Source organism: Dermacentor andersoni, chromosome 2 (genome assembly GCF_023375885.2).
Source record: "Dermacentor andersoni chromosome 2, qqDerAnde1_hic_scaffold, whole genome shotgun sequence".
In the NCBI taxonomy this organism is placed as follows: Eukaryota; Metazoa; Arthropoda; class Arachnida; order Ixodida; family Ixodidae; genus Dermacentor; species Dermacentor andersoni.
Genome location: NC_092815.1, coordinates 112343032 through 112370147, shown reverse-complemented (window position 1 = coordinate 112370147; position 27116 = coordinate 112343032). Strand labels below are relative to the sequence as shown.

Below are 27116 nucleotides of genomic sequence, written 5' to 3'. Positions count from 1 at the left end.
TGCCCGAGAGCGACGAAGGTGCGGAGACAGGACCGGCGAGTCGCAGGGTTTGGCTTGGCCTCACCAAGGCTTGGCCTTTTTAACCAGAGGCGCGCTGACGATCGTGTCTGCAAAGTACTGCACCGCTGCGCCCCATCCCTCCTTCCCGCGAGAACACTGAAATTTCAAACCAGACGTGGTGCACCCTTTTCTTTTTCTTTCGAGGGAGCCCCGCCCCCATCCGGAGAGTCAAGGTCAGACGCACAAGTGTGCCTATACAAAGATCGCACGCGGCTAATCGCACGCGCCTGTCTACGGCATCACGCGTATGCGTCGCCGTGCGCGCATGTCCTATGCATGTGTAGAAAGGGTAGACGCGCAGGACGCGCGCACGTCACGCAGTGCTAGATCTGGAGCGTCATTTTTAGTGTACGCGACGAAAGTGGCGGCCGTCGTCACGCAGCCGGCATGTTTGGAAACAGGTTTTTGTTGTTTCGGAGTCGTGCTGGCCCGCCGAGAGTCCCCGCTGCGGTTGTGGTGTCGCACAAGGACGACGGATGCTATCAATAATGAAACGCTGGTCGCCAGCGTTGAGCCTCGTCCTGCACTTTGGCCGGCGAGCCACAAGTCCCGTAAGAATAAGCACGGGCCGAGCTGTTCGTGGGCCGAGGTGGCGAGAAACGTGATGCCCCACGCTGCCGTAACAGGCAAGTGCTCAAAATTTTTATGCGCGTGTCACACGCGGGGCACTTTCAATCGCGATCGAACCCGACCGGGATCAGATTTCTGTTTTGCGCAGGAGTTACAATAAATTTACCTCAAACCCAAACACTAACGTATTCCCTTAAAGTAATCCTGCGACGAGGCAAGGCCTCGAAGTCCCCTCATGGGAGACCTGAGCCCGGGTCGTCAAATTTGCCGGATCCAAAATAAAGTTGTTTCCATCCATCCATGCTAAGCGCAATGAAGCGCTCACTCGTGCGCGTGTTGTGTGGCTGGTCGCCGTTTCCGTGGTCACACGTGTACGGACTTGGAGACGCATACGCTCGCGTATGCGCTTAGCGAGTGTGGTTGGGCCTTAAATCGCATCACTGAAAAGTCACTCCCCGTAACACGTGCCCAGACTTGTACACGTTAAAGAAAAAAAAAAGAATTCCGGTTACAGTTGCTCCATTCAAAAAGTTACTTGACTGCATCTACTAATTACTGCCACACGAACGTAATGGAGGAGTTATTTAATACTAATCGATTACTTCTTAGTTAATTTCGTTCGAATTTTCATTAACATTGCATGGGTCCAGTAAACAGAAGGAGCTGGCCTGGCTCTTTCAGTGCGTCCCCTGCAGGCCTTCGTACGTTGCTTATCTGCACCGTCAATTACATTTAAAGAATTTTCTCGGTCATCGTTCCTTTTTTTTTTTTTTGATGACATCAACAGCGACATTGAGGAAAAAGAGCGGGACAGGCAAGAAGGTTAACCAGTTCGCTTGATGTGTGCGCTGGAGGATAGGGCGGTGTAGTAACATATACGGATCTTGCGCACAATATTGTCGTTACTCAGCATCTGGGTCCTCTATGAAACGTAGCGCATCATTGTTGCTCGGACTTGGAGAAGACGCTCCAGGGTGGGCCAATGAAAATCCGAAAATATTCGTCCGTAGGTGATTTCCTAGCATTTACGCCCCCAAGTGGCCTTCGCCGTTGGAGACAATACAAGCACCTGTTCGATTCACCGGCTAGCATCTGGCGGAGCGTCAAGACGAGGAAACAAGTACCGAGCACGCGGGTTCGCCTGTCTGAACATGCGCATTGGCGAGGCTGTTGCCTGGCACAACCTCGGGCGTTGTACTGTTGCTACACCAAATTCAGGTTCTCAAGTGTGCGTCGCTTTCTACAGCTTGTCTCGTCAATAAAGTAACGGGTTACGGGGCGTGACTTTTTCCAGCACGAAGCACTGGAGTGCGAAAAGAAAAGCAAAAGAACGAAGGGTTAGCAAAAGAATGACAAACATCCTTTGTTCATTTTTTTTTCTATTTTCTTTCTTTCTGAACTTCAGTGCTTCGCACTGCAGAGATCAGAACTGAGACCAACCCGCCCAATTTGCTATTCTTAACTGGTTACATATAATTGGTTGCTAAATATTGTGATTGAATTACGGTAAACAATACTGAGTAAGTATAAGTATTCGTTAAATTAGTAATATTCAAGCAATTATTAAATTGAAAGTAGTAGTTAAATCGAGAAAAGTATGCGTGCGATCGCGGCCTTGTGGTTCGAGCACCTGGCTACTGTGCTTAACGGTAGAGGTTCGATTCCACCGTCCGTCACACATTTTCTTTGTATTTTAGCGAGGCGAGAGTGGAACCTACCTACCGCAATGCGCCAAAAATGAGGCAAAGAATGCTTCGCATTTAAAGAAATAGAAAAAAAGAAAGAAAAGGCTCGGCGCCGTCCACATACGTAATGCGGTCCTCCTTGAAAATGGCGAACCGGGCGAGTTCTGCGTTCTTCAGTCATCCCTGTCCTTTCGAGCCTATCGCGACGCGTGATTCTCCGTTTCCGGTATGGGAGAACACTGGTAAGGAATTTCGCATTGCGGAGGCCAGACGGGGCCAAGTGGAGAAGGTCTATGTTGGCAGTGAAACTCGCCTCATGAAATCATTGGTTCGCTACCCTTCAAGTATTTCTACCTCTGCTAGTAATGAACAAGTTTATATATATATATATATATATATATATATATATATATATATATATATATATATTGTGGTAGAATCCTTCCTAGAGGGCACGTAACTACTTCCAGCGCATAACCTAGTTTGCTACAGGGACTGGTGAGGGGCCCTTTAACACTACCGCTGTTTCCTCGTTTGCTTGAAGATTAGAGGAGCTTGCACGCCTGCGTGATCGCGAGTAACACATGGTCATGAACAATCGCCTAACACTGGCTGGCGCCAACGTGCTGACGCACACTGATATGTTACGTTACGTCATAGGTGGGACGTAGTAGAGGTGGACTCGAAAACCCCAGGTGAGAGCACGCGATCTTTTATGCGAGGTTATGGCCTACCTGCGCAGTAGTATAAAATTTGGCTCGCATCTTCATGGAGGCATTCCCAACAGATCACGAACATTTTCTTAGCTTTGTTCAAAAAGTGTTGCAGTGACTTTTTATGTAGTCGACCTGGACCCCTGCTTTCGCATATAAATAACTGTTGCCAAGCGGTATTACTCGTTTATAATGTCAAGAACTCCCGCTAACGATCAGTCACTGAGCGAATGCGCATAACTAAGTTTGCTACAGGGACTAGTGAGAGGCCCTTTAACGAAATTCTGAGCCACGAAATGTTCCTTAGTTGCACGGCGCAACGACCTTTACGAAACCAAAATGTCGATCCGCACGGAGGACTGTTTTCGTTGCAGCGATAGAAGGTTGTCGTCGGCGAGCACATACTTTTGCGTTTCGCGTAAGTCGTGTTACTGCTTACCTCATCTTGGCAGAACACATTACCGACCGACGGACTTAAGTAGATCGGGTAGAATGAATTGGGCGCCTAGTCGATGCGTCGTAGCAGGCGTGTGCTGCAAAAAGGCGCATCGCAGCGGACGCGAATGGGTATTTTTGACAGATTAAAGGTTAAGAAGTATGCATACAGCATAACGTCTTCATAGAAGCTTTCGTCTTTCCTTGTGATCATGACTGGTTGTAGGGGCGTAGACCTGTATAACCTTCATTTTGTACCGCTTATTAAGTTTCACAACAAGACCTGCCACCCTCTCGTTAATGCTATAGAATTCCTGTATGTTACCAGCTATGTTCTTATTAATCAGGAATCCGACTCCTAGTTCTCGTCTCTCCGCTAAGCCCCGGTAGCACAGGACGTGCCCGCTTTTTAGCACTGTATATGTTTCTTTTGGCCTCCTAACTTCACTGAGCCCTATTATATCCCATTTACTGCCCTCTAATTCCTCCTATAGCACTGCTAGACTCGCCTCACTAGATAACGTTCTAGCGTTAAACGTTGCCAGGTTCATATTCCAATGGCGGCCTGTCCGGAGCCAGGGATTCTTATCACCCTCTGCAGCGTCGCAGGTCTGACCGCCGCCGTGGTCAGTTGCTTCGCAGCTGCTGGGGACTGAGGGCCGGGGTTTGATTGTTGTGTTCATATAGGAGGTTGTGACCAAGTACTGCACCAGGGTGGCCAGTCCTGCTCTGGTGAGGGAGTGCGTTACCGGTTCTTGTCACCGGGATCAGGCCACACTCCAGGCCGGTTTATGATGATGACAGTGACCTGGTAACTGCCTGCCGCTAAAGGGCACGTATTCAAACCGATAATCAATTTGTAGAGGTGCAGTTATAGTCTCCAAATGACTTCAGCAACAGCTTTTGTTGACGCCCTACAGCTACACCTACGAGGCTTTCCTTTTCTTTCTAACGTCGCACACGTACTGAATGGCGCAGACAGGGATTGCCTGCAGTCGGTGCGACGCCTTTGACGCTCGGCTTTTGCACAAGGTAAAATAACGACTGTTTCTAAACTTTTACCTGCAAAATCTTAGTAGCGATGCACATTTGGCTCGGTCGCGGCGACATATGGCGGCGGCGTAACATGACTACGATGCAAAGCTATAAATGAAAGAGTGCAGAGATGATAAATTCTGTAAGGTACTGCACGTAACACCAGCGCTAAGTCTTCGGTGATGTAGTCGATGGAGAGGAGACTTTAAGGTATATCGCCTGACATCGACTGTACGCGTTGCTGGCCGGGAAGCAGTTACGGTGAATGATGCTGTACTATCCATCAACGCAGCTATGTGGTGCATGTAGTGCAGAACGGGTCTAGCGAAAGCTTTGATCGATCGTTATGCGCACTCGTGACGAAAAATCGTCGCTTGTTTCTTTCATTGTTTTTTATTTGTGTAAATTCTGCGTGTCCCTAGTTTGCATGTGACGCGAGGCGTCACACACGTCACTGACGTAACACACCCACGAAACACGCAAGCAGCTATTTGATGTCTAAAAGATGTCTTGAACGGCTAATTCAAAAGCCTAGTACCTGTCTTGATCAAGACATTTTGTAGCCATGGACGTCTAGAAGTACTTCAGTAAGCCCTGCTAACGTTACGCTAAAAGTTGGCTAATGGACAGCTTGACAAGAACAACTGAAGACTTTTATTAGACATTCCCTCAAATTTTTGCGGCAGCTGTTACAGTAGCACGACATTTGCCCACAGTTACAATTTATTTTAAACGAGGCATGGACATCAGAAAAAAAGTTTATGTTGTCGGATAGAGTGATGCACAGGTAGTTTTTCCAGATGTGAACCATGGGAATGGTGTAGTACAGTCTCATTGGTGAATTAGTGCTTTTTAATTAGACCAATCAATTGAATGCCGCCTGTCAGAATTATTTTGCAAATAAAACAAGATCTGTATTGTATGCTGATATCATTCCGATGTTCACCCACTGACCTAAACAAGAACATCTCTGCGTGAAACACGTCATTATTGACAAAACTTCGCCCTGCTGGGTCTCCACCAAATTGAAATAGCTTCTAGCAAAGAAAAATTTTGTCAGTGATGCTGCAGTTCAGGCAAAAATTACATCCTGGTTTCAGCTACAGGGGGCACAATAGCCTTACACCAGTATACAAGACAGAACACTGTGCTGCAATGAGTTAAAAAATAATGGATAGTACACATCTGGAAAAACACTCGGCGAACCACTCTAACTAGCAATATAAATGTATTTTTTCTGATGTCCATGCTTCATTTAAAAGTAAATTGTAACTTACTTTGTGGGTGCCTCTTGTAAGTAACGCCACATGCTTGCACAGCATCACGCAGAAATAATGGCCCGTTCTTCGGCATACCATCCATTAGTGAATTCCTTGTACATTGCATGTTACCAGAACTGAAAGATAAATCATAATATGCTGTTATTTTTTTTCATAAATTGTATGATGAGCTTTTCATGCATAAAAGATGATTGCACGCGAAAATGCAGCAGGACATCTACTTCACACCATGTCACATACTCATACTTTATTACCTAATAAATTAGAAAAGATGCAGAAAGTGTAATCAACAAGAGTGACAAATAGCAGCAAAGGTGATCATGGATAAATCTTGAAGATGATTGCCGCCGCTGCCAGAGTAGGCCAGCCTTTGTAGGAGAGCACTTGCTGCCCACAAAAGCTTGCTGTCACAGGCCACGCGTGACGGTTCTTGTAGACATAGGCAAGCAATACCTGCACAGAAGAGGAAAAAGAAGGCGAGGGAGGAAATGGGAATATTGAAATTGGAACTTCAATTAGTAATATGTGCTAAGTAAGAAGTTTGGCTCACAATAAAAATAAAATTAAGCACTCCTTTCTCTTAAATTACGGGTATCTTAAAGTATGTATGCGATGTTTAAAATGACTAGTATATTTCCTATCATAAGAAGCCAACAAACACTGACATCAAGGACAACATAGGGGAAATTACTTGTGCTTAATAAATGAAATAAAGAAACGATAAATTAATGAAAACTAAAGTGGATGAAAAAACACCTTGCCGCAGGTGGTAACCGAACCCACAAACTTCACATTTCGCGTGCTATGCTCTACCAATTGAGCTACCGCGGCGTCATTTTCCCATCCACATTCTTGGGTATTGATGTGTTCTAGTAGAACCCTGGGAATGTCAGCCAGCGCCACAACTCGGAGACCTTGTTCCTGGCATATAGTCATTAAGTTGCATAGCAGAGTCAGCCTTTAAATTATTTTATGGTGTTTTGTGGCTAAAAAGCCACTTATCAACCTGTCACACAATTCTGAGAAGCTTCCTGCAAAATATAATCAGTTTAAAACAGTAATTCACTCTGCAGGTAAATGATGTACTAACTTAATTAGAAAGTTAAATAGCGTTTTAAATTGTTGAACTAAAAGCAAGTTTGGCATTTTGCGCTGCCTAGCTGTTGCCTTTCTTTCAAACTTAAACATGACACAGTACACAGTAAGCAGGTAGCGTGCAAAGGAGGACTGGTGATAAAGTATTGTTCCAAAGCAACACTCCTAGCTGGATCAATCACTTTTGTTGATATATTTTCATGTGACCCTAATTGGATTAGGGCAATACCTCACACAAATGATGCAACACCTTGGATGATGCGTCATACAAAATTGAAAGTATCTCATGATGTGATCAAACGATAACATTACCCACTGTCTTGGAAGTGTTAACATGCTGTTTGCGCAAGAAAGTGTAAAGTTATTCATATAGGTAGCAAATTCATCAGTGCATCTATAGCCTCAGGTAATTCTGAGAATCTATGTTGACTCGCAATTGAGAAGCCACTGCACACAAAAAGGTGTATTCAAGTAATGGTCCATGCTGAATAATTTCCCACCTAGTGAAAAGGCAAATGTGGCAGGCTAATGGGCTAGGGCAAATAGATTGCTAAATTCTGATAACGCCTCCAATGATATTATTGAAATAGGTGATAAAAACAGCACAGGTAAAATTGCAGTTATGAAAAAAATTTTAAAAGCACCTCAGCAAACTGCTGGAACCCTCAGCATCATGCCTGTTGTACATGCACATATGTTGCAGCGCAAGCTACATCTCAGACGCAGGCGCCTCCACACATCACTTTGTGATCTCCTCACAATAAGGTTAAAAACAGTCTGGCACAAGCTACCTGATGTGATTCATTTTGCAAGCGCCAGCCAAGTGCTGATGGTGGTAGAGCGAAATTGAAGTTTGTCCTTGTATGGAAGCCTCGGCCCATGTTTTATCAATTCTAGTGGCAAAGCACACCTTTTACAGCACACATAAATATTAAATTAGACTGCTTGCTGATGCTGTACAGTAAATTCCCGTAAAGAAACTAAATCACACAGAAAACATTTAGAATACCAATCTAGTCAAATACTGGCTTGAATACATTTGTGCATTAGGGAAGCAAGGTGTAATGTACACTGCTGTAGCAAATTTTTACTTATGTATGATATACTTGTATGACACAGCAGACTTAATTTTTGAGTTCTTACATAGCAATGACTACCTACAGGTACATTTTGTAAGGCTTAGGGAAACTAATTATTACTAGAACTGCGCATGTACACTGGCACTGAGAAATTGGTTATAATAGTGGCAGTTTATAATGAACCAGTGCAAAAAAAAATTCCCGTTTGTGAGACACCAACTAGCTATTTTACCACGAAGCGCTGCCTGGCCTTAACCCATATAAAATGCACTGGGAGGACCAGAGAGGGTACAGTACATTGGCTTACACTGATCATGATGAGGTCCCGTCATCCAGCTAGCGCCAAGGTACAAGAAGGATGTCCAGCCGTCTATAGAGTGAAAGGAACAAAATAAGAGAGCATCAAGTCAGTTGAAAGAGAGATGTGAAATTACAAATGAGGTGACCCAGTCTGTCATTCATTAATAAATGCCAAGCAGTCGTGATTGCACTCCCAGATGAAGCACCTACTAGGCTAAAAGTTTTGCCGCTTATTTACAACAAAACACAAGTGAAATTTGTACATCAACAGACGATTTAATTTGGAATTGTATAGATGAAGTAAACATTGCAGTTATATTTTTGTTTTGCTATAAAGTGGGAACGCTACAAACTGCATATTCACTGACACACACGCGCGCACACGCAAGAACAAAAGGACACAAAATAGGGCGAGTTCAGTCTGGTTCAGCATTACAGCCAGCGCGTCGTCTTCGAATGCACTCCTTTCGGTTGGTTCGTGCTACGTTAACCACAAAGACTAACAAGCAGGGCAAAGTTCTGACTGGTGTTGCGAAAGTCGTGGAGCGCGGTAGTGCTGAACGGCTGAACACAAGAAGAACCCTCGTATAAAAGTAATGACGAAAACTCGCAGGGCAGAAGAGCCCATATATCAAGAATTGTCGCGGGTAACACCTAAAAATATTCACATTGTTGACGAAAAACGAAGTGCAATGTATTTCACTTACCGGAAAGTGTTGTCCGAACGTGCGACGTATACAAAGACGCACCGAGACACGAAGGCGGCGAACGCAGATCACGCCATTGTGGTAGTAAGCCGTCGGCGAAAACACGCAATACAGCCGATGTCACGAAGCACTGATGCAAAACACACGGCAAGCAGAATCAGCACAGCTAAATGACTCCAATTAATATCCAGTATAAATGTACAGAACGGCTTAGAATGACGCACAAGTGGCATAACGAACCCACGACCGAGACATTGGGGGCGGCAGTGGCCGTTTTTTCAAACTTCCTGCCTCCCAGTGTTTCCAGCACAGAATGAGATGTCCGACAAATTTGGATTGTGTCGCCGAAGTGATCGCAGCGCGGTGGCTCTGTGACACCGCTGTGCAACGCCGGCGTTTCGCTCCTGCTGCTATCAGTATACCTGCACGAGACCTGCTGCGCGAGCATAGAATGGCTTCCTGGCGTCGTGTGCGCGCCCCGTATGGAAAACAATAACACGCCCTTGATTGTTGAAGTTCTGATGTGAAATTATTTAATATCAAAGCCAATTAACTTATGTTGCTTCCAACGAGTTCGATTTGTCTGTGGCGTCTTTTATTCGCTAACGCCGACGGCCGACGGTAACCGCACTTTTAACACGTCGTTTGGCATTTTATGCACTTTTAGACAAAAAGATCTAGAAAAGTTCTTGAGTTAGACATTCTGAATGTGTTTACCAAAACACACTCTAGTGACACCAGTAGTCGGTTTTGCCGCAGATAGAATATATACTAGCATATTCCAAGTGCAGAGGTTATGTTTAGAAGAAATTCTATTTTCAGTCTTGTCATAGACCAAGGCGTCTATAGCCGTTTGTAGCCGTTTCAAGAAGTTTTTAAGAGGTTCTGTGTTTCGTGGGCAGGGTGATGTGCGACGCTGGAGAGCTGTAAATTACGTGGCACGACTCATCGCGCTTCTCTTTTCATGAAGGGGCCCGATACGGAAGCGGCACAAAAAAATGCAAGGTTAAGAGTGGACACAGGATTGAGTCAGAGGAAGCAGCACTGTTGAGTCCGGTGTCTGCGTACCACGTGTACGATAACCGCGCTCTTTTTCAACGTAACGCAGCCGGTGAAACACATTGCGGAAAGTTAAGAACCGCATATAATATCCACGAAGTATTACTTTGGGCAAAATTAAGACTTTAGAGCAATAGTTGTGGGACTGTTTCGCTCGTGTGTTGACGCTCTCACCCTTGAAGAAGCAGGGGCTTCCCGACGAGCACTGCTGCTTGGACCGCGGCCGTCTCTTGGGGTCGCACAGGTGGCTCTTACGGCCACGAATGTCACGGCACTCCACCGCCCGTGTCTGCGTGCCCACGCCACACGTGGCCGAGCACTGCGCGAAAAGGACGGCGTCGAAAAGTGAGCGCATTGGTACGCGATGGTCGTGGCCGGCACTGGCAGCGGCTGCATCGCGCAATTCGACCCCAAAAATGTGTCGCCAGCTCCAGGAATACCATGTTAAGAAAGGTCGAAATAAGCATTGAGGGTGTGAGCAAGGCGGTTCGGCCTTCTCATAAGTTGATCGGTCTGTCGAAGTATTATTACATGAACTTAAATTATGGTATTTGTCGTTCCTAAACTGCACCGTGAGTAATGGCAGACGCCGTTTAGTGGAGGACAGCGGATTAATAGATGACCACCCAGGGTTCTCCCTGTCTTCGATGGCGTGTTGATCACAATAATAGATCGCTGCCTTTTGTGCGAAAGTCCACTGTGTCAGTAGTGCTCTATAAAGCAGAACCGTAGACTTTTGTCAGGCGTGGAGCAACGGAACACTGAAGGTCATACTAGAAGCACACGCCAAGAATTGTTTCTCTGAGATTTAACTCATGGCTTACTAACACCCTAACTGACATTAACTGTATAGTTGGGCAACTTACTAACTGTTTAACTAATTAAGCGACCAACTAACAGACTGGCTACCTGACTAGCCTAACTAGCTTCAGAACTTACGAGCCAATTGAATAGTTTACTTATAACCCCAAAAGTTTAATGACTTCGATAAGGATTGGTCTACCTTCTTTGGAAAGCGCTTGCCAACCTACTTCAGCTGTAGTCTCACTCTACCCTAGAGGCAAGACAGAGCGGGAAGAGAGAGAGAGCTGAGTACCCGTCTGTAGAGGCTTACCTGTGACCACTGGCCCTCGGTCCAACGCGAGCAGGGGTGCGCATTGCAGGGCCTCGTGTCGGCCGGCCTCTGTCCGGGGCAGAAGTGCTCGGCCACAGCCGCCGTGGCCGCGCCGGGCATCGCTGAAGGACGCACACAGGACACGTTGCGCGCCTGCCGGCCTCCTCCGCAAGAGGCGCTGCACTCGCTCCACTCGCCCATTTCCCACCTGCGAGCGACGAATCATGTAATATGAATCATCATCATCATCATCATCATCCTGGTTACGCCCACTGCAGGTCAAAGGCCTCTCCCATACTTCTCCAACTACCCCGGTCATGTACTAATTGTGGCCATGTTGTCCCTGCAAACGTCTTAATGTCATCCGCCCACCTAACTTTCTGCCGACCCTGCTACGCTTCCCTTCCCTTGGAATCCAGTCCGTAACCCTTAATCACCATCGGTTATCTTCCCTCCTCGTTACATCTCCTGCCAATGCCCATTTCTCTTTCTTGATTTCAACTAAGATGTCAATAACTCGCGTTTGTTCCCTCACCCAATCTGCTCTTTTCTTATCCCTTAAGGTTACATCCCTCATTCTTCTTTCCATAGCTCGTTGCGTCGTCCTCAGTTTTGAGTAGAACCCCTTTTAGTAAGCCTCCACGTTTCTGCCCCGTAGGTGAGTACCGTTGAGACACAGCTGTTATAAAACATTTCTCTTGAGGAATAATGGCAACCTGCTGTTCATGATTTGAGAATGCCTGCCAAACGCACCCAAGCCCCTTCTTATTCTTCGTATTATTTCAGTCTCATGATCCGGATCCGCGGTCACTACCTACCTAAGTAGATGCATTCCCTTACCACTCCCAGAGCCTCGCTACCTATCGTAAACTGCTGTTCTCTTCCGGGATTGTTAAACATTACTTTAGCTTTTTGCAGATTAATTTTTAGACCCACCCTTCTGCTTTGCCTGTCCAAGTCAGTGAGCATGCATTGCATTTGGTCCTCTGAGTTACTAAGCAATGCATTATCATCAGCGAATAGCAAGTTACTAAGGTATTCTCCATTAACTCTTATCCCCAGTTCTTCCCAATCCAGTTCTCTGAATACCTCCTGTAAGGACGCTGTGAATAGCATTGGAGAAATCGTATCTCCCTGCCTGACGCCTTTCTTTATAGGAATTTTGTTGCTTTCTTTATGGAGGACTACGTTGGCTGTGGAGCCGCTACAGATATCTTTCAGTATTTTTACATACGGCTCGTCTACACCCTGATTCCGTAATGCATCCATAACTGCTGGGGTTTCGACTGAATCAAACGCTTTCTCGTAATCAATGAAAGCTGTATACAAGGGTTGGTTATATTCCGCACATTTCTCTATCACCTGATTGATAGTGTGAATATGGTCTATTGTTGAGTAGCCTGAATATCAATCGCTGGTGGCCTATTTTGGACGATCTGCCAATGAACAATCCTTGCTTGCCCGGTTTCGTATGACGGTGCAAAGTGAACTCGCCGCAAGAAAACGTCTATAGCTAGGAGACCAGATGGTTGGGCTAGTTGGTTGAAATGCATACTAAAAAAATTACTGAAAACAAAAACAAGCACGAGCGCTACTGAAAGCGTTTGGGCGGAGACACGAGGACAAGCTGAGAAAAGACAAGGATGAGCGCTAGACCACAACTGAAGTTTATTCCAAACACATGCACGCAACACATGCACACAAAAACATGCACACACTTTTTCAGTCCGTCCATAGCTAGGCACAGATGTAACTCTCCGTTTGCTGTTTTACGTATTTCTCGCCTCTTCGTGTCTTATTTTGTTTTTGCCGTTGTTGGTGTTCTTGTTCTTGTTGTTCTTGTCGTCTCTAGTGGTCTTGTTGGTCCCTCGTTCCGCATGCGTTGTGTCCTTTGAGCTAAAGCTAAAATTAATTGCTTTTTTTTTTGTTAAGTGATGGCCTTGTAACTGAAGTGGTGTGTAATTAGTGCTCGAAGTGCACTAATGATGTGCTCTAAGTGACGGCCTCGCCAGCACACTCGTGTCTTATATATATATATATATATATATATATATATATATTCAGTGATCTTGAGAAACTGCTTACACTGCATACCGCAGGCTCCGTTATTGATCCTATCCTACGTAGCTTCACCGACGACGTCCGAAGGATGCGCCAAGCTGCAGGGTCTAAGCATGTGATTAGTTGCGTTCTCGAACAATTGCGGTGCACTTTTCAAGCAGATATAACAGTAGCTTCAGATGCTGATTTATTAAATGGGGTCCAAACGATTCAAGATAAAACATTCCATGCGTACCCTGGCGGGCAGGGGTTGCTCCCGCAGGCTCGGACCCTGGAGTCCGGCCGGGAGTCCACGTCGCAGAGCCGGTCGTCCACTTCGGCGCCCGTGTCCGACGACGTGCACACTGGGTGGCTCTCCTGGTAGCCTGCGCCACCGCCGCAAGGAAATACGCAGGCACGCGTGAAGCAAGGACGTTACGTTGGCATTGCCTTCGTTTGGAGATTAGAAATGTTGCTTCTTATAACTTCCACAAAACCAACTTAACGTGATCCTCACCTAGAAGTAATGATAGTCTCCTCCGGGGCTCTTTGCACTGTAGTTACCTTCCTTGCGAGAACCCACAGGAAGTTGGAGACATCCTCAGGAATTTTGTACATTGCCCTTCGGCCATCTGTTGAACTTCATCGCATGGCCCAGCGTAACTCAAGGAACAGTATTTAAACTATATATATAATTCAGAAGATCAGTCGAATTTCAACAACTTACAGTTATCACTATCGAGAGCGTGCTCTCTTCTGATCACATACCCATTTACGGCACTTAGTCGTAACTTCCCTGTTGTGTTAGCAGTGTTTTGGCCATGTTGAAATTCGGCTGATCTTTTGAAATGTCATTTTTCAACGAGATAGCGTTAAGGGCCCAGTGTCGCAGGGAATCCGGTGTCGATGACGGCGTCGGCGCCGGTGGAGTTGTCCGAGAGCGAAAATTTCCTTACATTATTAGCTACATGTATACGCCACGCCTGGCTATATGATATGCCGTGTATGCGGGTTATATTGCCACACCATTTCGTCACTAAAGTTGTTCGTACCTTGTCTTACATTCTTGACAAACTTATTCCTCGGGATTTCCAGAATGACAGTCCACAAATAAATGTCATGAACCAAAACACAGAATGCGCACGCCTTTTACGTTAAATATTCTCAGACTTGAATATTGAAAGTGCGAAAAAACACAGAAGCTTGAAAACTATGTAAATTTTTTGGGCGTGGTTGTGCGCTAGCTCCGGAATCGGCCTACGCAAGGGGCCACGTTTTTACCAGAAAGCTCGCCTTCGTGCATAGCGTTTGCCGCCAGCGTTGTCCGGTAAACAGTACGGTTACGTAAGCTGCAGTTGCCGGGAAGCGTAAGAAGCAGTCAGGGATCTTTAAATGCTATTGCGTTCCACTCTCAAAGGTGAAGCTTAAGCGTCCGCCAAGCTTTTTGAATATGTTGCCCAATGACTTATGCTAGTGCATTGCGGTTAAGTTCGACCAATGGATTAAGGGCCAAGCTGATCGAAATTGGTCGAATACGCGAAGCAACAGCACGGAACTACATTGTTTCCTCAAACGGAAACATTACAGTTTTTGTCAGTGTCTGCACGAAGTCAGCGTTTCGACCAAGGGGCTTACTTTTGTCGGGACCTTGATGTAGCCAGTTTCCTTTGTCTAACATTGGGTACGTGCTGTGGGTTTCTATATTCGCTCACTGCTTATCAGTCAACTTTCTTGTGTTAAATAATAAATGAGGCAGCACATTTCGAACTCTCTGGTGAGCAGCGGAGATCTGCATGGTGGAAGACCAAAAGCTTTTTGTTTTCATTTATTTATTTTTCCCCCGTTTCTTAAGGACAAATAGAGCTAGAGGCTGAACTGAAAAAAAAATTATTTCGTGGGTGTTCTTTCTTGGCATTGTCCAGCTTTCGCTAATAATATGCTCAACATCAGGATTGACTGAAATTTTCTCTCACGAACAATTGTATAGCTTACGAGCTTCTGACGAAGTCGGACCCAGGGCCTGTGCTCACTAAGATCTTTCATTCTAAAATTGTTCGTAAGATCCCGTCATTGCTGGCGCTGGACGTAATATCAGCGAAGGCGAACGGTCAGTGGCGAATAGCAGTTATGAAAGAAAAGCTTTGTGAATTCGATACCGGGGTCCGTATTCACAAAACGTCATTCTCTGGAATAGTTCTTAAGAGAAAATTTCAGCCAATCCTGGGGCTGGGCATTATATTTGCCAAGGCGGCCGGTCAATGGGAAAAAGCACTTACGAACGACAAGCTTTCTGAATTTGGCGCAGGTTCTGAACTACGAACCGTTTAAGAGGAAGCTTTTGCTCGGGCCCAACGCCGACGTGGTCTATTCAAACACACTTAAAATGCAAAAAAAAAATGTTTTTCTGAAATAACCCCTGCACCGATTTTAATGAAATTTATTGCATTTGAGAGAAGAACTTCAATTCTAGTTATTGTTGGAAGCGGAATTTCGATTTAGGGCCTGAATTTTGATTAAAATATTTTCAAAAATGTGGAAGTTTGAACAAGATAGAAGCACGAAGTTTACAAATTAAAAGCTCTGCATCAAGAACAGATATCGCGGTACTGTATCCATCAGATCATTGAATGCGGACAAATTCAATAAGTCATTCTCTAACTTACATGAATTTGTTAGGTTGTGTACAAGGATTCTGCAAAAGCTGTATTTTCATATTACTGATTTTCTTTAGATTCAAGTGTAACAAATCAATGTTGTACGCTTTGGATGTACCATTAGATGCAATTCACAGAATTGTGATATCATTTTTCATTGCTGAGTTTCAGAGTTGTAAACTTGATAGTTTCACTTTCTGAAAATTTGCAATTTTTAACAATTTCAAATAAAAAATTGATGACCTAAATCAAACATTTGAAACTAACAGTCCCTAGATTTTAAGTTTTTCTTTTAAATGCAACAAACCTCGCCAAATTTGGTGCCCTGATTGCCGAGAAAAACGACTTCTCCTTTTACATGTATTTAGATAGGAGCACCGGAGCTAAAGCTTCCTCTTAACATTATTTTTGCGCGTTCTTGGACCATTTGTAATTTGTTATTGGCCCTACGGAGGGAGACTTTCCGCAAAATCTGTCTTGAAGTCAAGGCAAAACGGACGCCGACCAAACCATTAGAAGGTACCCTTATGAACAAAGTCCCTGTATGGAAGCGGAACGTCTTGGTTTCTTTTCTTTTAATGTTTTTAATGTTTTCATGCGTCCGTTTTACCCTTGACTATGAGCAAGCTACGACAATGAATGAGCAATCCCGACCAGACGAGCTTTCGTCAAACTCTCGATTTCAAAAACTGTCTTGCTTGTATGCGAAACGCGAGAAAATGTCCTTAAGCGGCGCGCTCGAAAAGGCACCACAGTTCTAGACACGATAGGTTGCGTCGAATCTTTCGAGAAGTACGGGAATGAAAAGTCCATGCGCCCACCTCCACCGCAGGTTGCCGAGCAAGGCGAGAACGGCGCCTCGGCCCAAGCGAAGATGGGCGCCTTGCAGGACGTCCCGTTGCCTCCGCAGATGCCGCACTCGTCGACCTCGGCCAGTGAGCCCAGCTCCAGGTCGCAGCCCACGGGCTTCCGCAAAACACAGAAGAACGCGCACGCACCAGCGCACAGGTGTACACGCGAGCTCAAAACCACAGTGAACGAGACGTTGAGACGTTCAAAAAAGGAAAGTAATGACTCCAAGGGGGATTGGTTTCAAAGGCAGTTATGCGATATGGCTTCAAGGCGAAAATAACTACAGAGTCAAGAGCTTTAACTGCAGCTGTTTGTTAAACCCTTCTGGCGTGCTTTAATTGCTATGCCCGCGATACAGAAATCATCCGAACAGGGAAACTGGTAGTCAACAGCTTCGATGGCGTTTCACTATCGGCCCAGTGCAATGATGCCTAATTGGACCAACAAAACACACAGCAACACTTTTCAGCGGTGTCACACGGCAACAGCCTGCGCCATCTTAACTTTAAGCACGTGAAAAGAATCATCGTCGGCGATTACTTTACCTGCTCTTTCCAACCATTAAGTAGAAAATTCAAGACGACATTTTCAGGGTGGACGTTACCCGGTCAATAACGTACGTAAGGGCATCTGCAAATAAGATACCACGATCTGCTAACAGATTTATTAAACACGTTCAGGAAATACTTTCACGAACACCGCATACTTATTATGTCACCAACGATCCCACGAGCAGTCTTTTATCGGACATTCCTTATAGGTTCGATGTCCTTTTCAGACAGGCCGTACTTGTTCACGAACGCTCCCCTCACATTCTTCCCCATTTGAGGAAGTGCATCACTTAATAGCGCTCGTCCGCTGCGCGATAATCACTTCCGCTCAACGCTTCTCGCATTGCAACAAGAATACAGCATTGTCGATGAAAACAATTGCAGGGGGGGGGGGGGGACAAAATCAGGGAGAGACGAGAGGAAAATAGAAGGAGAGAGCGAGAGTGTGGCAGCTTACGAGGCACTTTCCCTGGACGCACATGTCGAGCGCTCCGTCGCGGCACCGCGTGCCGTCCTGCGCCCGGGGCGCCAGCTTGGCCATGAACTTGAACTGGCGCGCCTGGCAAGTCAGGCTGCACGGGTCGCTCGGGTCCTGCACGGGCGTCCACTCGTACAGGCGGCCGCGGTACGGGACCCGGTCGAAGGCCGCGCACTGCGCCGCCCGGAAGTCCACGGGCTCGGGGCACGGCTGCGGGCGCGGTAAGACACGGTGAGCCACGTCGCTCTCCGGCCGTGCCTAACCATAGCACTACCTTAATTAACCGCCTCGATAAGCCGGTCTTTAATCGTGGTTGTTAGTTACGCAGTTACTTTGGTTAAGCCCAGCAATGATTCAAAGCGCAGGATGAATGTGTAGAGGGGACTACACGTAGAGACACGCTGAGAGTCGCTTTCTCGGCGTGGGTAGCATGGCAGTCCTGTCGCTATAGGCTTACCTCTCTAGATGTCATTGAACTTTGCGCTGTCTCTCTCTCATAGCGGAACGTTTACGCGTATTAGTCGACACAAAGCGTACTGAGAGAAAGAGAGCGCAAAGTTTACTGCATTTTGGAGAGGCTTATAGCCTATAGCGACAGGGCATGCTACTTCAGATGAGATGGTGAATGGTGTAAGAAAGGAAGTGAAATAAAAGAACAATGAGCACACATACACAACACACATACATCACAAATGCATTAACACAAAAATTAGTTACCGTGTTTCACTGAGGCCTGTTTCCCGCAAGAATGTTGTATGCGTCTGGGGCGTGGTTGAGATTCCAAACTTTATCATGCTCCAAGAACGACCGGCAGCTAAAGCTGTGTGTAGTGTCGCAGTTTTAGAGCGTTGCTCAACACAGCCCTTCGGGCTGCAAAGTGACTTCTAGCACAAATCAAATTATGGAAGCTCTTGTCAACACCGCGGGTGCGACACAACGGCATGCTCGACAAATGAATTTTAAATAAAGCGTCTTGTGTAAGCGACAGTCAGGCGAATGCGATGAAGGCGTGCTCTGTCATACCGATCAAGACCATGTGGCATGAGAAATTACACTTGGGATGGCAACGATTAAGCGCCCCGTATTGCCGCTCTGCTTTTCTGCGCAGTCTACGCTGAGAGCGCCAGGCCAAGGCTGATACAAGCGCCACTGCGTCGCATGTTGCAAATGGTATCAAGGACAGCTTAGACGAGTCCCTTTGTGCAGTTGTGCCCGCCCGGTGTGGAAGTTGAAGTTGAAGTTGAAGTTTATTCATATGCAAAACATAGGAACATAAATGTAATATACAGACGAGGGTCCCAAAGTAATAATACTGAAAACAGGACCCTCGTTTAGTAACTACAACAGAATTGTAAAATTGTTGGCAGCATAACAGTGGATAACATAATAATATATTAGTCGCAAGAAGAGCAAATGATAACGAAAGAAAAAAAAAACTGTGACGCTGCCAGCTAAGTCTCAGTGGGTGTGCGACCACTGAAGCTCAATTGACCTGCTGGTCAGTGTGCATAAGTACAACTTTCGCATCCCTTTACCTACCCCTCCCTTCTTTCCCCAGCGTTGGGTAGGAAGCCGGATCTTCCCTCTGGTTAATATCCCTGCATTTCCCATTCCTTCTTTCTCCAGCTAATGACAGTAACTAAAGCTTGCCTCGCAGGCAAGGTGACCTAAGGCATTGCAGAGCCGCCCACGTATCATTAAAAGTAACCCTCGAGCGAGCTGGCTGCTGCAAAATATAAATGAAGGCTGTTCGCAGTACAGCAAACAGTGCAGCTGTGCCAGATCTCCTATGAGCTTTCCTGTTATTGTGGTCTTCATTGCCGAGAGATCCACACTCCTATATGGTTAATGATGTAGGCATAAAAGATTCATCATAGCAGAAACCCATCAATAAAGTCGATGGCTTTCTGCAAACTGTTCTAAAATCTATTGACTATAATAGGACAAAAGGAATAGGCTTCTTTAAAAAAAAAGTTTACCTTTGCACGTCATATAACAAAGTTCGGCGATATTACTCGTGAGCCAACAAACTCAGATTTAGACCCATCTGTGAGCCGGACTGTGAATTGGCCCACGAGAGCGCGACAGAGCCCCCCCCCCCCCCCCCCCCCCCCGGGTTTAGTCCTAATAGATAAAATATCGCGTGAGAATGTCTCAGTTTGAGTCATTGTGAATTAGACAAAGGATGACGCAGCCGCCATTGGCAAAGGTAGAGGTCCACCCATCCAAACATAGGTCAGCCTATCTTAGGCACTTTATCCCAGTTTATACAACTTCTGTGGCACAGTATGCTTCCATCTGTGAACTCCCACCCTGACTTCTGAGTCCAGATGTTTTAGAGGCCACAAGCGCTAACATAAGTCAAAATGATCCCAACTGCATTTGACTGCATTCACAAGAGTGTGTGCGTTGCAATACCGCTCCGGAGCGGTATATAAGCTACGTAATATCCTAGTGCACAAGTCTACTAGAAGGAAATTTGATATACAAGAGGTCTTCAAACAATCTTTAGACCGACAAAATTCGTTTACATGAGGGCAGAGTGCAGATCATCGAAAACATATCCACCCGGTGCTGCAGTTCGTAAAAAGCGGGCGTATTGGCCAATCGGTGGCAGCGAACGGCACGACAGTGCAGTCTCTGACAGATGGCGCACGTTTTCTTTTTCTATAATAAATGTTTGCCAATACAGAGGCCTGAGTTTTCCATCTGTCTCCGAACACTCAGCGCATGCGCCTCATTGCAGTCGGCTGATCGAACGGCCACAACCCGTCTCCTCCCGAACACAAAGCACAATGCAGTGCGGTAACCTTGTTTCGTCCTCACTTGGCGCCCCGAATGAGAACCAAAGCCCCATACCCGGACAACAGCCGTCTGCACTGTCCCACCCCACCTTCCACCTCAACTCCCTCGGCTGGCCCTTTTCCGTAATTCTGCGGCGTCACCGTCTCCGGCGCCACCGCCTGCTGTCAATTAAGCGGCGCAGAGGCGTTTCCGACGTGCGCCGTGATCCGATTAGCAGCCGCAGAAACCTGTGCACGCTCGCTCGCACAGGTTTCTGTCGGCCGACGTCAAAATGCATGCGGTGGCCGGGGTTATGCCTCCGCACGTGCACAGATTGCGGGCCGCCGCTCCCCAAACTATGCTATGCTTTTTTGTCAGTATGCGTAGATCAGCGTGGGAACCCACCGTCTGGCACACTGAAACGGCCCCATAGCTGGTCTTCTGAAATTGTCATTTCTATACAAGTATGGAGTAGGCGTAATACAACAATCTGTCATTTAAAGCGCTTTACTGGCCGCGAACTTCCGATTCCGCCGTGGCCGTGCTCCGAGGAGGCACATGACGTCACACCACGTTCCTCGTCGTTGCGTTCACCTCCGCTCGCTTCGCCAGCTGCGTCGCATGCCTGATAACATGTCGCAGGATTGAAAAGGAGAGCTCGCGTGGGCCGCAACCACAGTTGAGGTGGCAGTATGGGCGGCGACAATTCTGATAAGCAGGAGGAGGCCTGTAATCGACATCGGAACGAGATGAAGAGGAAACGAATCGCCCAGGAAACAGACGAACAGCGCGCCGAACGACTGGCTAAACGCTGCAACATAGCTAGAGAACCACACTCTGTACCTGCAATCAAGAATAGCCAAGGCTAACCACGCTATGCCTTAGCTTTCGCTACGTATATCCTGGCATAGCCGAGCTAAGCCACTGCTAATTTTCTTTCGCTTGAATGTACAGCCTTTGTCAAAAGTGTGCAGGCTAATCCGCGCCTTCCCCCCTATATGTCATTCGGCTGTGTGGTGTGGTTGCCGTGTCATTCTTGACGCATTTGAGCCTGAGATGATGAGCACGACAGTTCTTTTTTGACGTGAAACGTCTTTCAGTTCGGTCGGCATAAAGGGTCGCTTGCTAAAGCCGCATGTAACGAAACCGTGCTATAATAACAATATTGCTTTATATACTTGCAACCGTACTACCCGCGCGCGTTACTTTGGTATCGTTGTGTAGAGGAAAGGATCGATTACACGATCATACACGTGAAGTGTGCACAGATAGCACCGTTGTCGCGGCACGTATGACGCAATCAGAGCCAAATTTAGCCTCTCGCTCGGTGTTCAGAGAGGCATAGCTCGGCAGTACGTTTTTGTCGATCCGAGCAGGAGTGGTCGCGTTCGAGACAAATAATTCTGGCCATAGTATAGTCGTAATACATCAAACTCAAACCTATGCTCAATTCAGGAGTGCTCCTCTGCCTTACAAGTGTGCATTGACGTTTGCTGGGCTAGGGCGCACCTTGCACTGTAAACTAATTTACACCCTCAAGGGTGCACGAGGGTGTAAATCGGTCTATAACTCTCACCCTCACACCCGTAAAAGCATAAGCGTGTGAGATATCGACACGTTTACACCCTTATGCACACCTGAGGATGTAATTCAGTTTACAATATACGTTCCACACGTATGGTCCGGAAATGGCGTAAGGAAACTCGGGAAGCAAGGCAGAGGGGTGCCAATTCGCGCCCATCACTTTTGACCATGGACCCACCCCCCCCCCACGAATAGGAAGCGAGCATGATTTTAAAATTAGACGGCAGTACCCTCACTATAGCTACATCACAAGTGAAGCATGGAAACTTTCTAATGCGTGAATAAATGTCACTTGTGTATTTGGTTAAGTCATTTCTGTACCCTAGTGCCCACACACGCCCAGCAGCAGCATGCACATGACGTTTAATGCAATCCACTGCGTACGCGACACCGTATACCCGATATCTTTTTTAGTGACACGAGCATCAAGTGACACTCTTGTATCTTGCGCAGCACTTCCGGTTCACCTTCTGAGACGACCGGGGAGGAAATTCAAAATAAATCAGAAAAAAAATGGGAAAAAAATTATGAAGTACGAAATTCATGGGTTTCATTATAGATATAATATCAGAGCATAAGTTTAGTTACGAGTTACTGAACTGTCTGGAATAATTAGAATTAATTAGAACTCCCTGATTACTGCACACCAAAGCACACAATCGTAGACTTTAGAGACCCGCCACGTGAGCACGACTTTGGCGAAATTCCTGGAAACCCGGAATTAGAAAGTGGTAGCAATGACGTCATTATTGACGTAACACAGGAGAAGGTGGCGTGATATTTAATCGGTTAATTAATGGAAAACAGTGGCCTCCAAGTTCGGTTCGCGCGTTGAAATCGCCTAAAGTTAACCTAAAGAACATCAACGCTGAGGTGCGAGTGCCACTAAGAGACGGCTAAGTCGAAGATTAGGGTCGCCTACCCTTTTTTTTTTTTTATTCCTTAAGGCGCTGGAACTTGCCGCATACCACAGGAATTTCCTTAAGCAGCCTGTATACAGTCATCCTGGCTGTCCCAGTAAACGTATAGCTCGTGCACTTACCACAAAAAGTGCGCATCATTCTCAGCCGCCATTGCGTCGACAATTGACGGGGAGCGAGAATTCTTAAAGCGTTTCTTCGAATGAATGGTTTTTCATCGGCCGGCCGCCACTTAGTTGATGTTGTGCTCAGAGTGAACACTATACCGTGTTCATGCGAATCGGTCTTGAGTGTACGAACTCGGTTGTGAATACTCGTCTAGAGGAGAAAAAATTACAAAGCTATTTGTGAGCAAGAACAGTTTAACATCGACTGGGAGCCTTCGAGAGCGTCATACGTATGGTTCCGACCGGTCAGCGCTTCTCTGAACAAAGCACACTATTAGTGAATGAACCACACTGCGAGGATACGTGCACTTATTTCTCTATAAGCATGTCACAGTTTAGAGTAAAGTATATCTCGAGCAAAGCCAAACCGGTTTAGTGTATGCTCGGCGTCGAGCTAAGAATTCAGTGACAAATACACAGCTGTCAAGCTCAAAAGATAATCTGTGTACATGCGCCAGTCGATTCGCTCATTTCCGTGGTGTCATGGCAAAGGCCGACTCGCTTCAATATCGGCAACTATCGGGAACTATTACAGCAGAAAATAGGCGGCCAACTACGTGGTCACAAGGTAGGGTAAAGTACACGCAATGCGCTAGTTACGTGTGAGTGGGTTATTCGGCGTCTGTTTTCCGCAGTCGTGGAAAACCGACTCACCTAAGCATCGATCCTAGGGTATCGCGTTTTGACAGTGCGCGTACGTTCGACCACTAGGCGCCGGCTCGATCGGTTGTGTGAAACCCTGCTAGTCGTTTAACGGCGTTGCAGACGACCGAGCGAGTGCCAGAAGGTCGCGACGTCCTGCTCCCGCGCGACCACCCTGTGCGCCATCACGTCACGGCACACACTTTTCCCAGGAAACGAAGCCGAAACTAGTTCGTATAGATAAGCTATTATAGCACATTATTTAGGGCTCTCTGAGTCTTGGCAGTACTATTTCCAGGGCTATAGGGTGCAGAACGTTCACTTACCAAAATAATAATAATAATAATAGCAATAGGTAAAAAACAATGTCATGTCGGTACTCCTTCGAAATGTCATGGGTACCGCGTTCCTGCAGGGAAGACGGCACCAACCTGCATGTTGCAGATGCGCGTCCTAGTGGCGTCGCCCACGCACCCGCCTCGGGCTAGGCATCGCCGGGACCGGCTGCTCACTCCGCCGTCGCACGTTCGCGAACACGAGCTCCAGGGACCCCAGGGACCCCAACCATCGACGTCCTGGAAGCACAGAGCAGAGGGAGATTACGCACTTCCCACATTTTGCGATAAGCGCGGCGAGCAACTATTTCTCCTTTTGTTTTTTTACTGTCTTTCCCTGGTAGATATCCCACAGAGGCGAGGTTCGCACGATGAGTTATTTTTCAAGTTGTGTACGTTGTTCTTGTTTTCATTAGATTCATTTGCAACGAGTGCACTAAACCATTTGTAACACGCATTGCAAAGAAAATGAAAAGAGAACCTCTGGATTTCTCGGGAGATGTCACAATTGAGAAGCTGACCACAAAGGTTAAAGAAAGGAATAAATAAAGTTATAAGGATATATGTACACTGCAGCGAGAAATGTCTGATCTCTCATCTCAAGTTGTGAGAAAAGTAGTGGTTGACAAGGAGCGCTGTTACAGAGAGCAGTTTCCCAGCTACATAGCGTCGTCTCCGGAGACGTTTTGGAGTATGACGTTCAAAAAAAAAAAATTGCGACACAATCCATCTAACCATGACTGTCGACGGTAATGCATTTGACATTGAATCAATATATCGACACAACGTATTGCCACCGTCGAAACGAGTTATGTACGAGGCGTGTGGAGCAACGGAATTCCTCGTTCGCGTTTTCTTAAGAACACTCTGCGCCATCTAGGGACGCCACTGCGAAGCATGCGCGTGGCCTCCGTAATGCATGGCGCGCCAGTGCGTGAGAACGCTGAGAAATTCTGCATCCGGGCTCCTCTCTCGCAAGTCTTGTCTAAACGCGCAGCACCACCCAGTGGCACAGCCGAGATGTTCGTCCGTGGCCTCCGAGAAGCGTGGCGTGCAGGTGCGCGAGAATGCTTGCAATTGTTCTCTTGCTTACCGCACACCCAGTGGCACACACACAGCGACCCAGGTTGGCAAGAGGTTCATTGCAGAGTGACACATACCCAGTGCATTGATGGCGCAGCTCGCTAAAGCGTTAGCGTGAAAGATGTTCGTTGAAAAGCAGCGCATACACAGTACATGTGTGGCACAGCCTGCAATATCGTCTGGTTTCTTTCCTTGAGGAGCCCGTGCCACGTGGGTTGGATTCCGCCCAGCATCAGAGAAATTTAAAGGGTTTTTGTTTTTGTCATTGTAGAGTGGCACACACACACCTGCTGGCACTTACCCAGTGACCCAAGCTGGTATCAAAGAGCTTCATTGGAGACTTCATTGGAGCTTCATTGAAGCGAGCGACACATACCCAGTATTCCAAGTCGGCATCAAACAGTTTCTACGAACAGCGATAACCACCCAGTTCCGCGTCTACAGTGACGCATGTCGACGTGAAAGAGGTTCGTTGAAGAGCGGCACGTATGTGCACATTGCCTCATACTCGGCGACTCAAGTTGGCCCGGCGGTTGGTTTCGAACTGTGTTCCCTGAACACAGCAGCCAGATCGTCTAAACCGTTCGACCGTACACTACACAGTGACCCAGCTTGGCGGGAAAACGGTTAGATACACATATACATAGAGAGATAAATGCTTAGCCCCCAGAAAGTCCGTGAAGTACCCGAAGAATTATAACGCATTATTACTGTTACCAGTGAAGTTTATGAAATTAACGTTGTAGAAACTAGAGATATTTGTGTCATTGCTAATGCCTTGACTGACCATATTAAACCTGTCTTTAATCAGGATAACAGCAACGTTCAACATATAAGTTTATCGTGTGACCTATAGCTACCATTATGATTAGTGAGCAGGGCACTTTTAATTTACCAGTTAAACTTGACGTAAGAAAAAGGAAGTGCTGAGCCGGATGGCATAGCGAGTAAGATCTTAAAACGGTATTCGGACTCAATCTCGAAGTATTTGACAATTCTGTTTTTTAAATCTTTAAGTGAGGGCCGAGTTACAAATGACTGGGTAACTGCCAGAGTCAGGCTTGCTCATAACAATGGAAATAGACAGTGTGTTACTAACAATCACCCAATTTTCTTAATTTAAGCTTCGTGCAAAATCCTTGAGCATATAATATATACACAAGCACATTTCGCATTTCATAGATAATTGTGATATCCGCTCTAGCTCAACATGGACTCGGGAGAGGATTATCTACTTGCGCTCCGTTATCAAACACAGTACATGATTTTGCTCAAGCAATAAGTCCAAGAAAACAGATTGACGCACTTTTTATGAATTTCGTTAAAGCTTTTCATAAAGTCTCGCACAAGGAGCTACTCTTTAAATCGGATATAATCTTCGAAAATTCGCAGCTTGTAAATTGGATTTCAGCATCTCAAAGGATCACAAGTTGGCGCAATAATTGGCAAAAGTCTGTTAATTTCGAAAAGACCGTGTTGTTGAAAATTGCGTATAAACGTGACGCTCTTCATTTTAAGCATTCAACTCGCAACATTTTCCTGTTCAAAGTGGAACACTGCGAGTACCTTGGACTTAGGCTTTCAAATGACCTTAGATTGACAAAACATATATTCTAGAATTAGCCGAGCTAAGCATGACCTTCTCTTTCTGAGACGAGCGTTAAAACTTTCCATTTCTGCTGTTTTCCTCATTCTGTTTAAGGCAATTGTACAGCCGACTGTGGATTATGCATCTGTAATCTGGTACCCTTACACTAAAGACATGTTAACAAAATAGATAAATTACATAAGAGGGCGGTACGTTTTATTTATAACAGCTTTTGGCGAACTTGGTGAGAGACTCCCGACACTAACGCAAGGAAATCGTGTTTTCAAGTTGAAATTCTGGGTTGAG

The 27116-nt window shown here is 46.2% G+C and overlaps 1 protein-coding gene and 1 long non-coding RNA gene across 3 annotated transcripts in view; both read right to left on the bottom strand.

Annotated features, from left to right (window-relative positions):
• Nucleotides 1-27116, bottom strand: part of nolo (no long nerve cord) — a 264081-nt gene that overhangs the window by 30442 nt on the left and 206523 nt on the right. For both annotated transcript variants that reach the window (XM_055076569.2, XM_050188130.3), the window contains exons 3-8: nt 24236-24379; nt 17687-17917; nt 16648-16792; nt 13429-13558; nt 11133-11340; nt 10193-10337 (exon numbers count right to left, since the gene is read on the bottom strand). In XM_055076569.2, the coding sequence (XP_054932544.1) occupies nt 10193-10337; nt 11133-11340; nt 13429-13558; nt 16648-16792; nt 17687-17917; nt 24236-24379 (1003 nt within the window). The remainder of the gene's footprint in view (nt 1-10192; nt 10338-11132; nt 11341-13428; nt 13559-16647; nt 16793-17686; nt 17918-24235; nt 24380-27116) is intronic.
• On the bottom strand, nt 6000-9939 carry LOC129387546 (uncharacterized). The gene is made up of 2 exons (XR_011892818.1): nt 8260-9939; nt 6000-6231 (listed from the first exon to the last, which is right to left on the bottom strand). It is a non-coding gene; the product is annotated as an uncharacterized lncRNA (long non-coding RNA).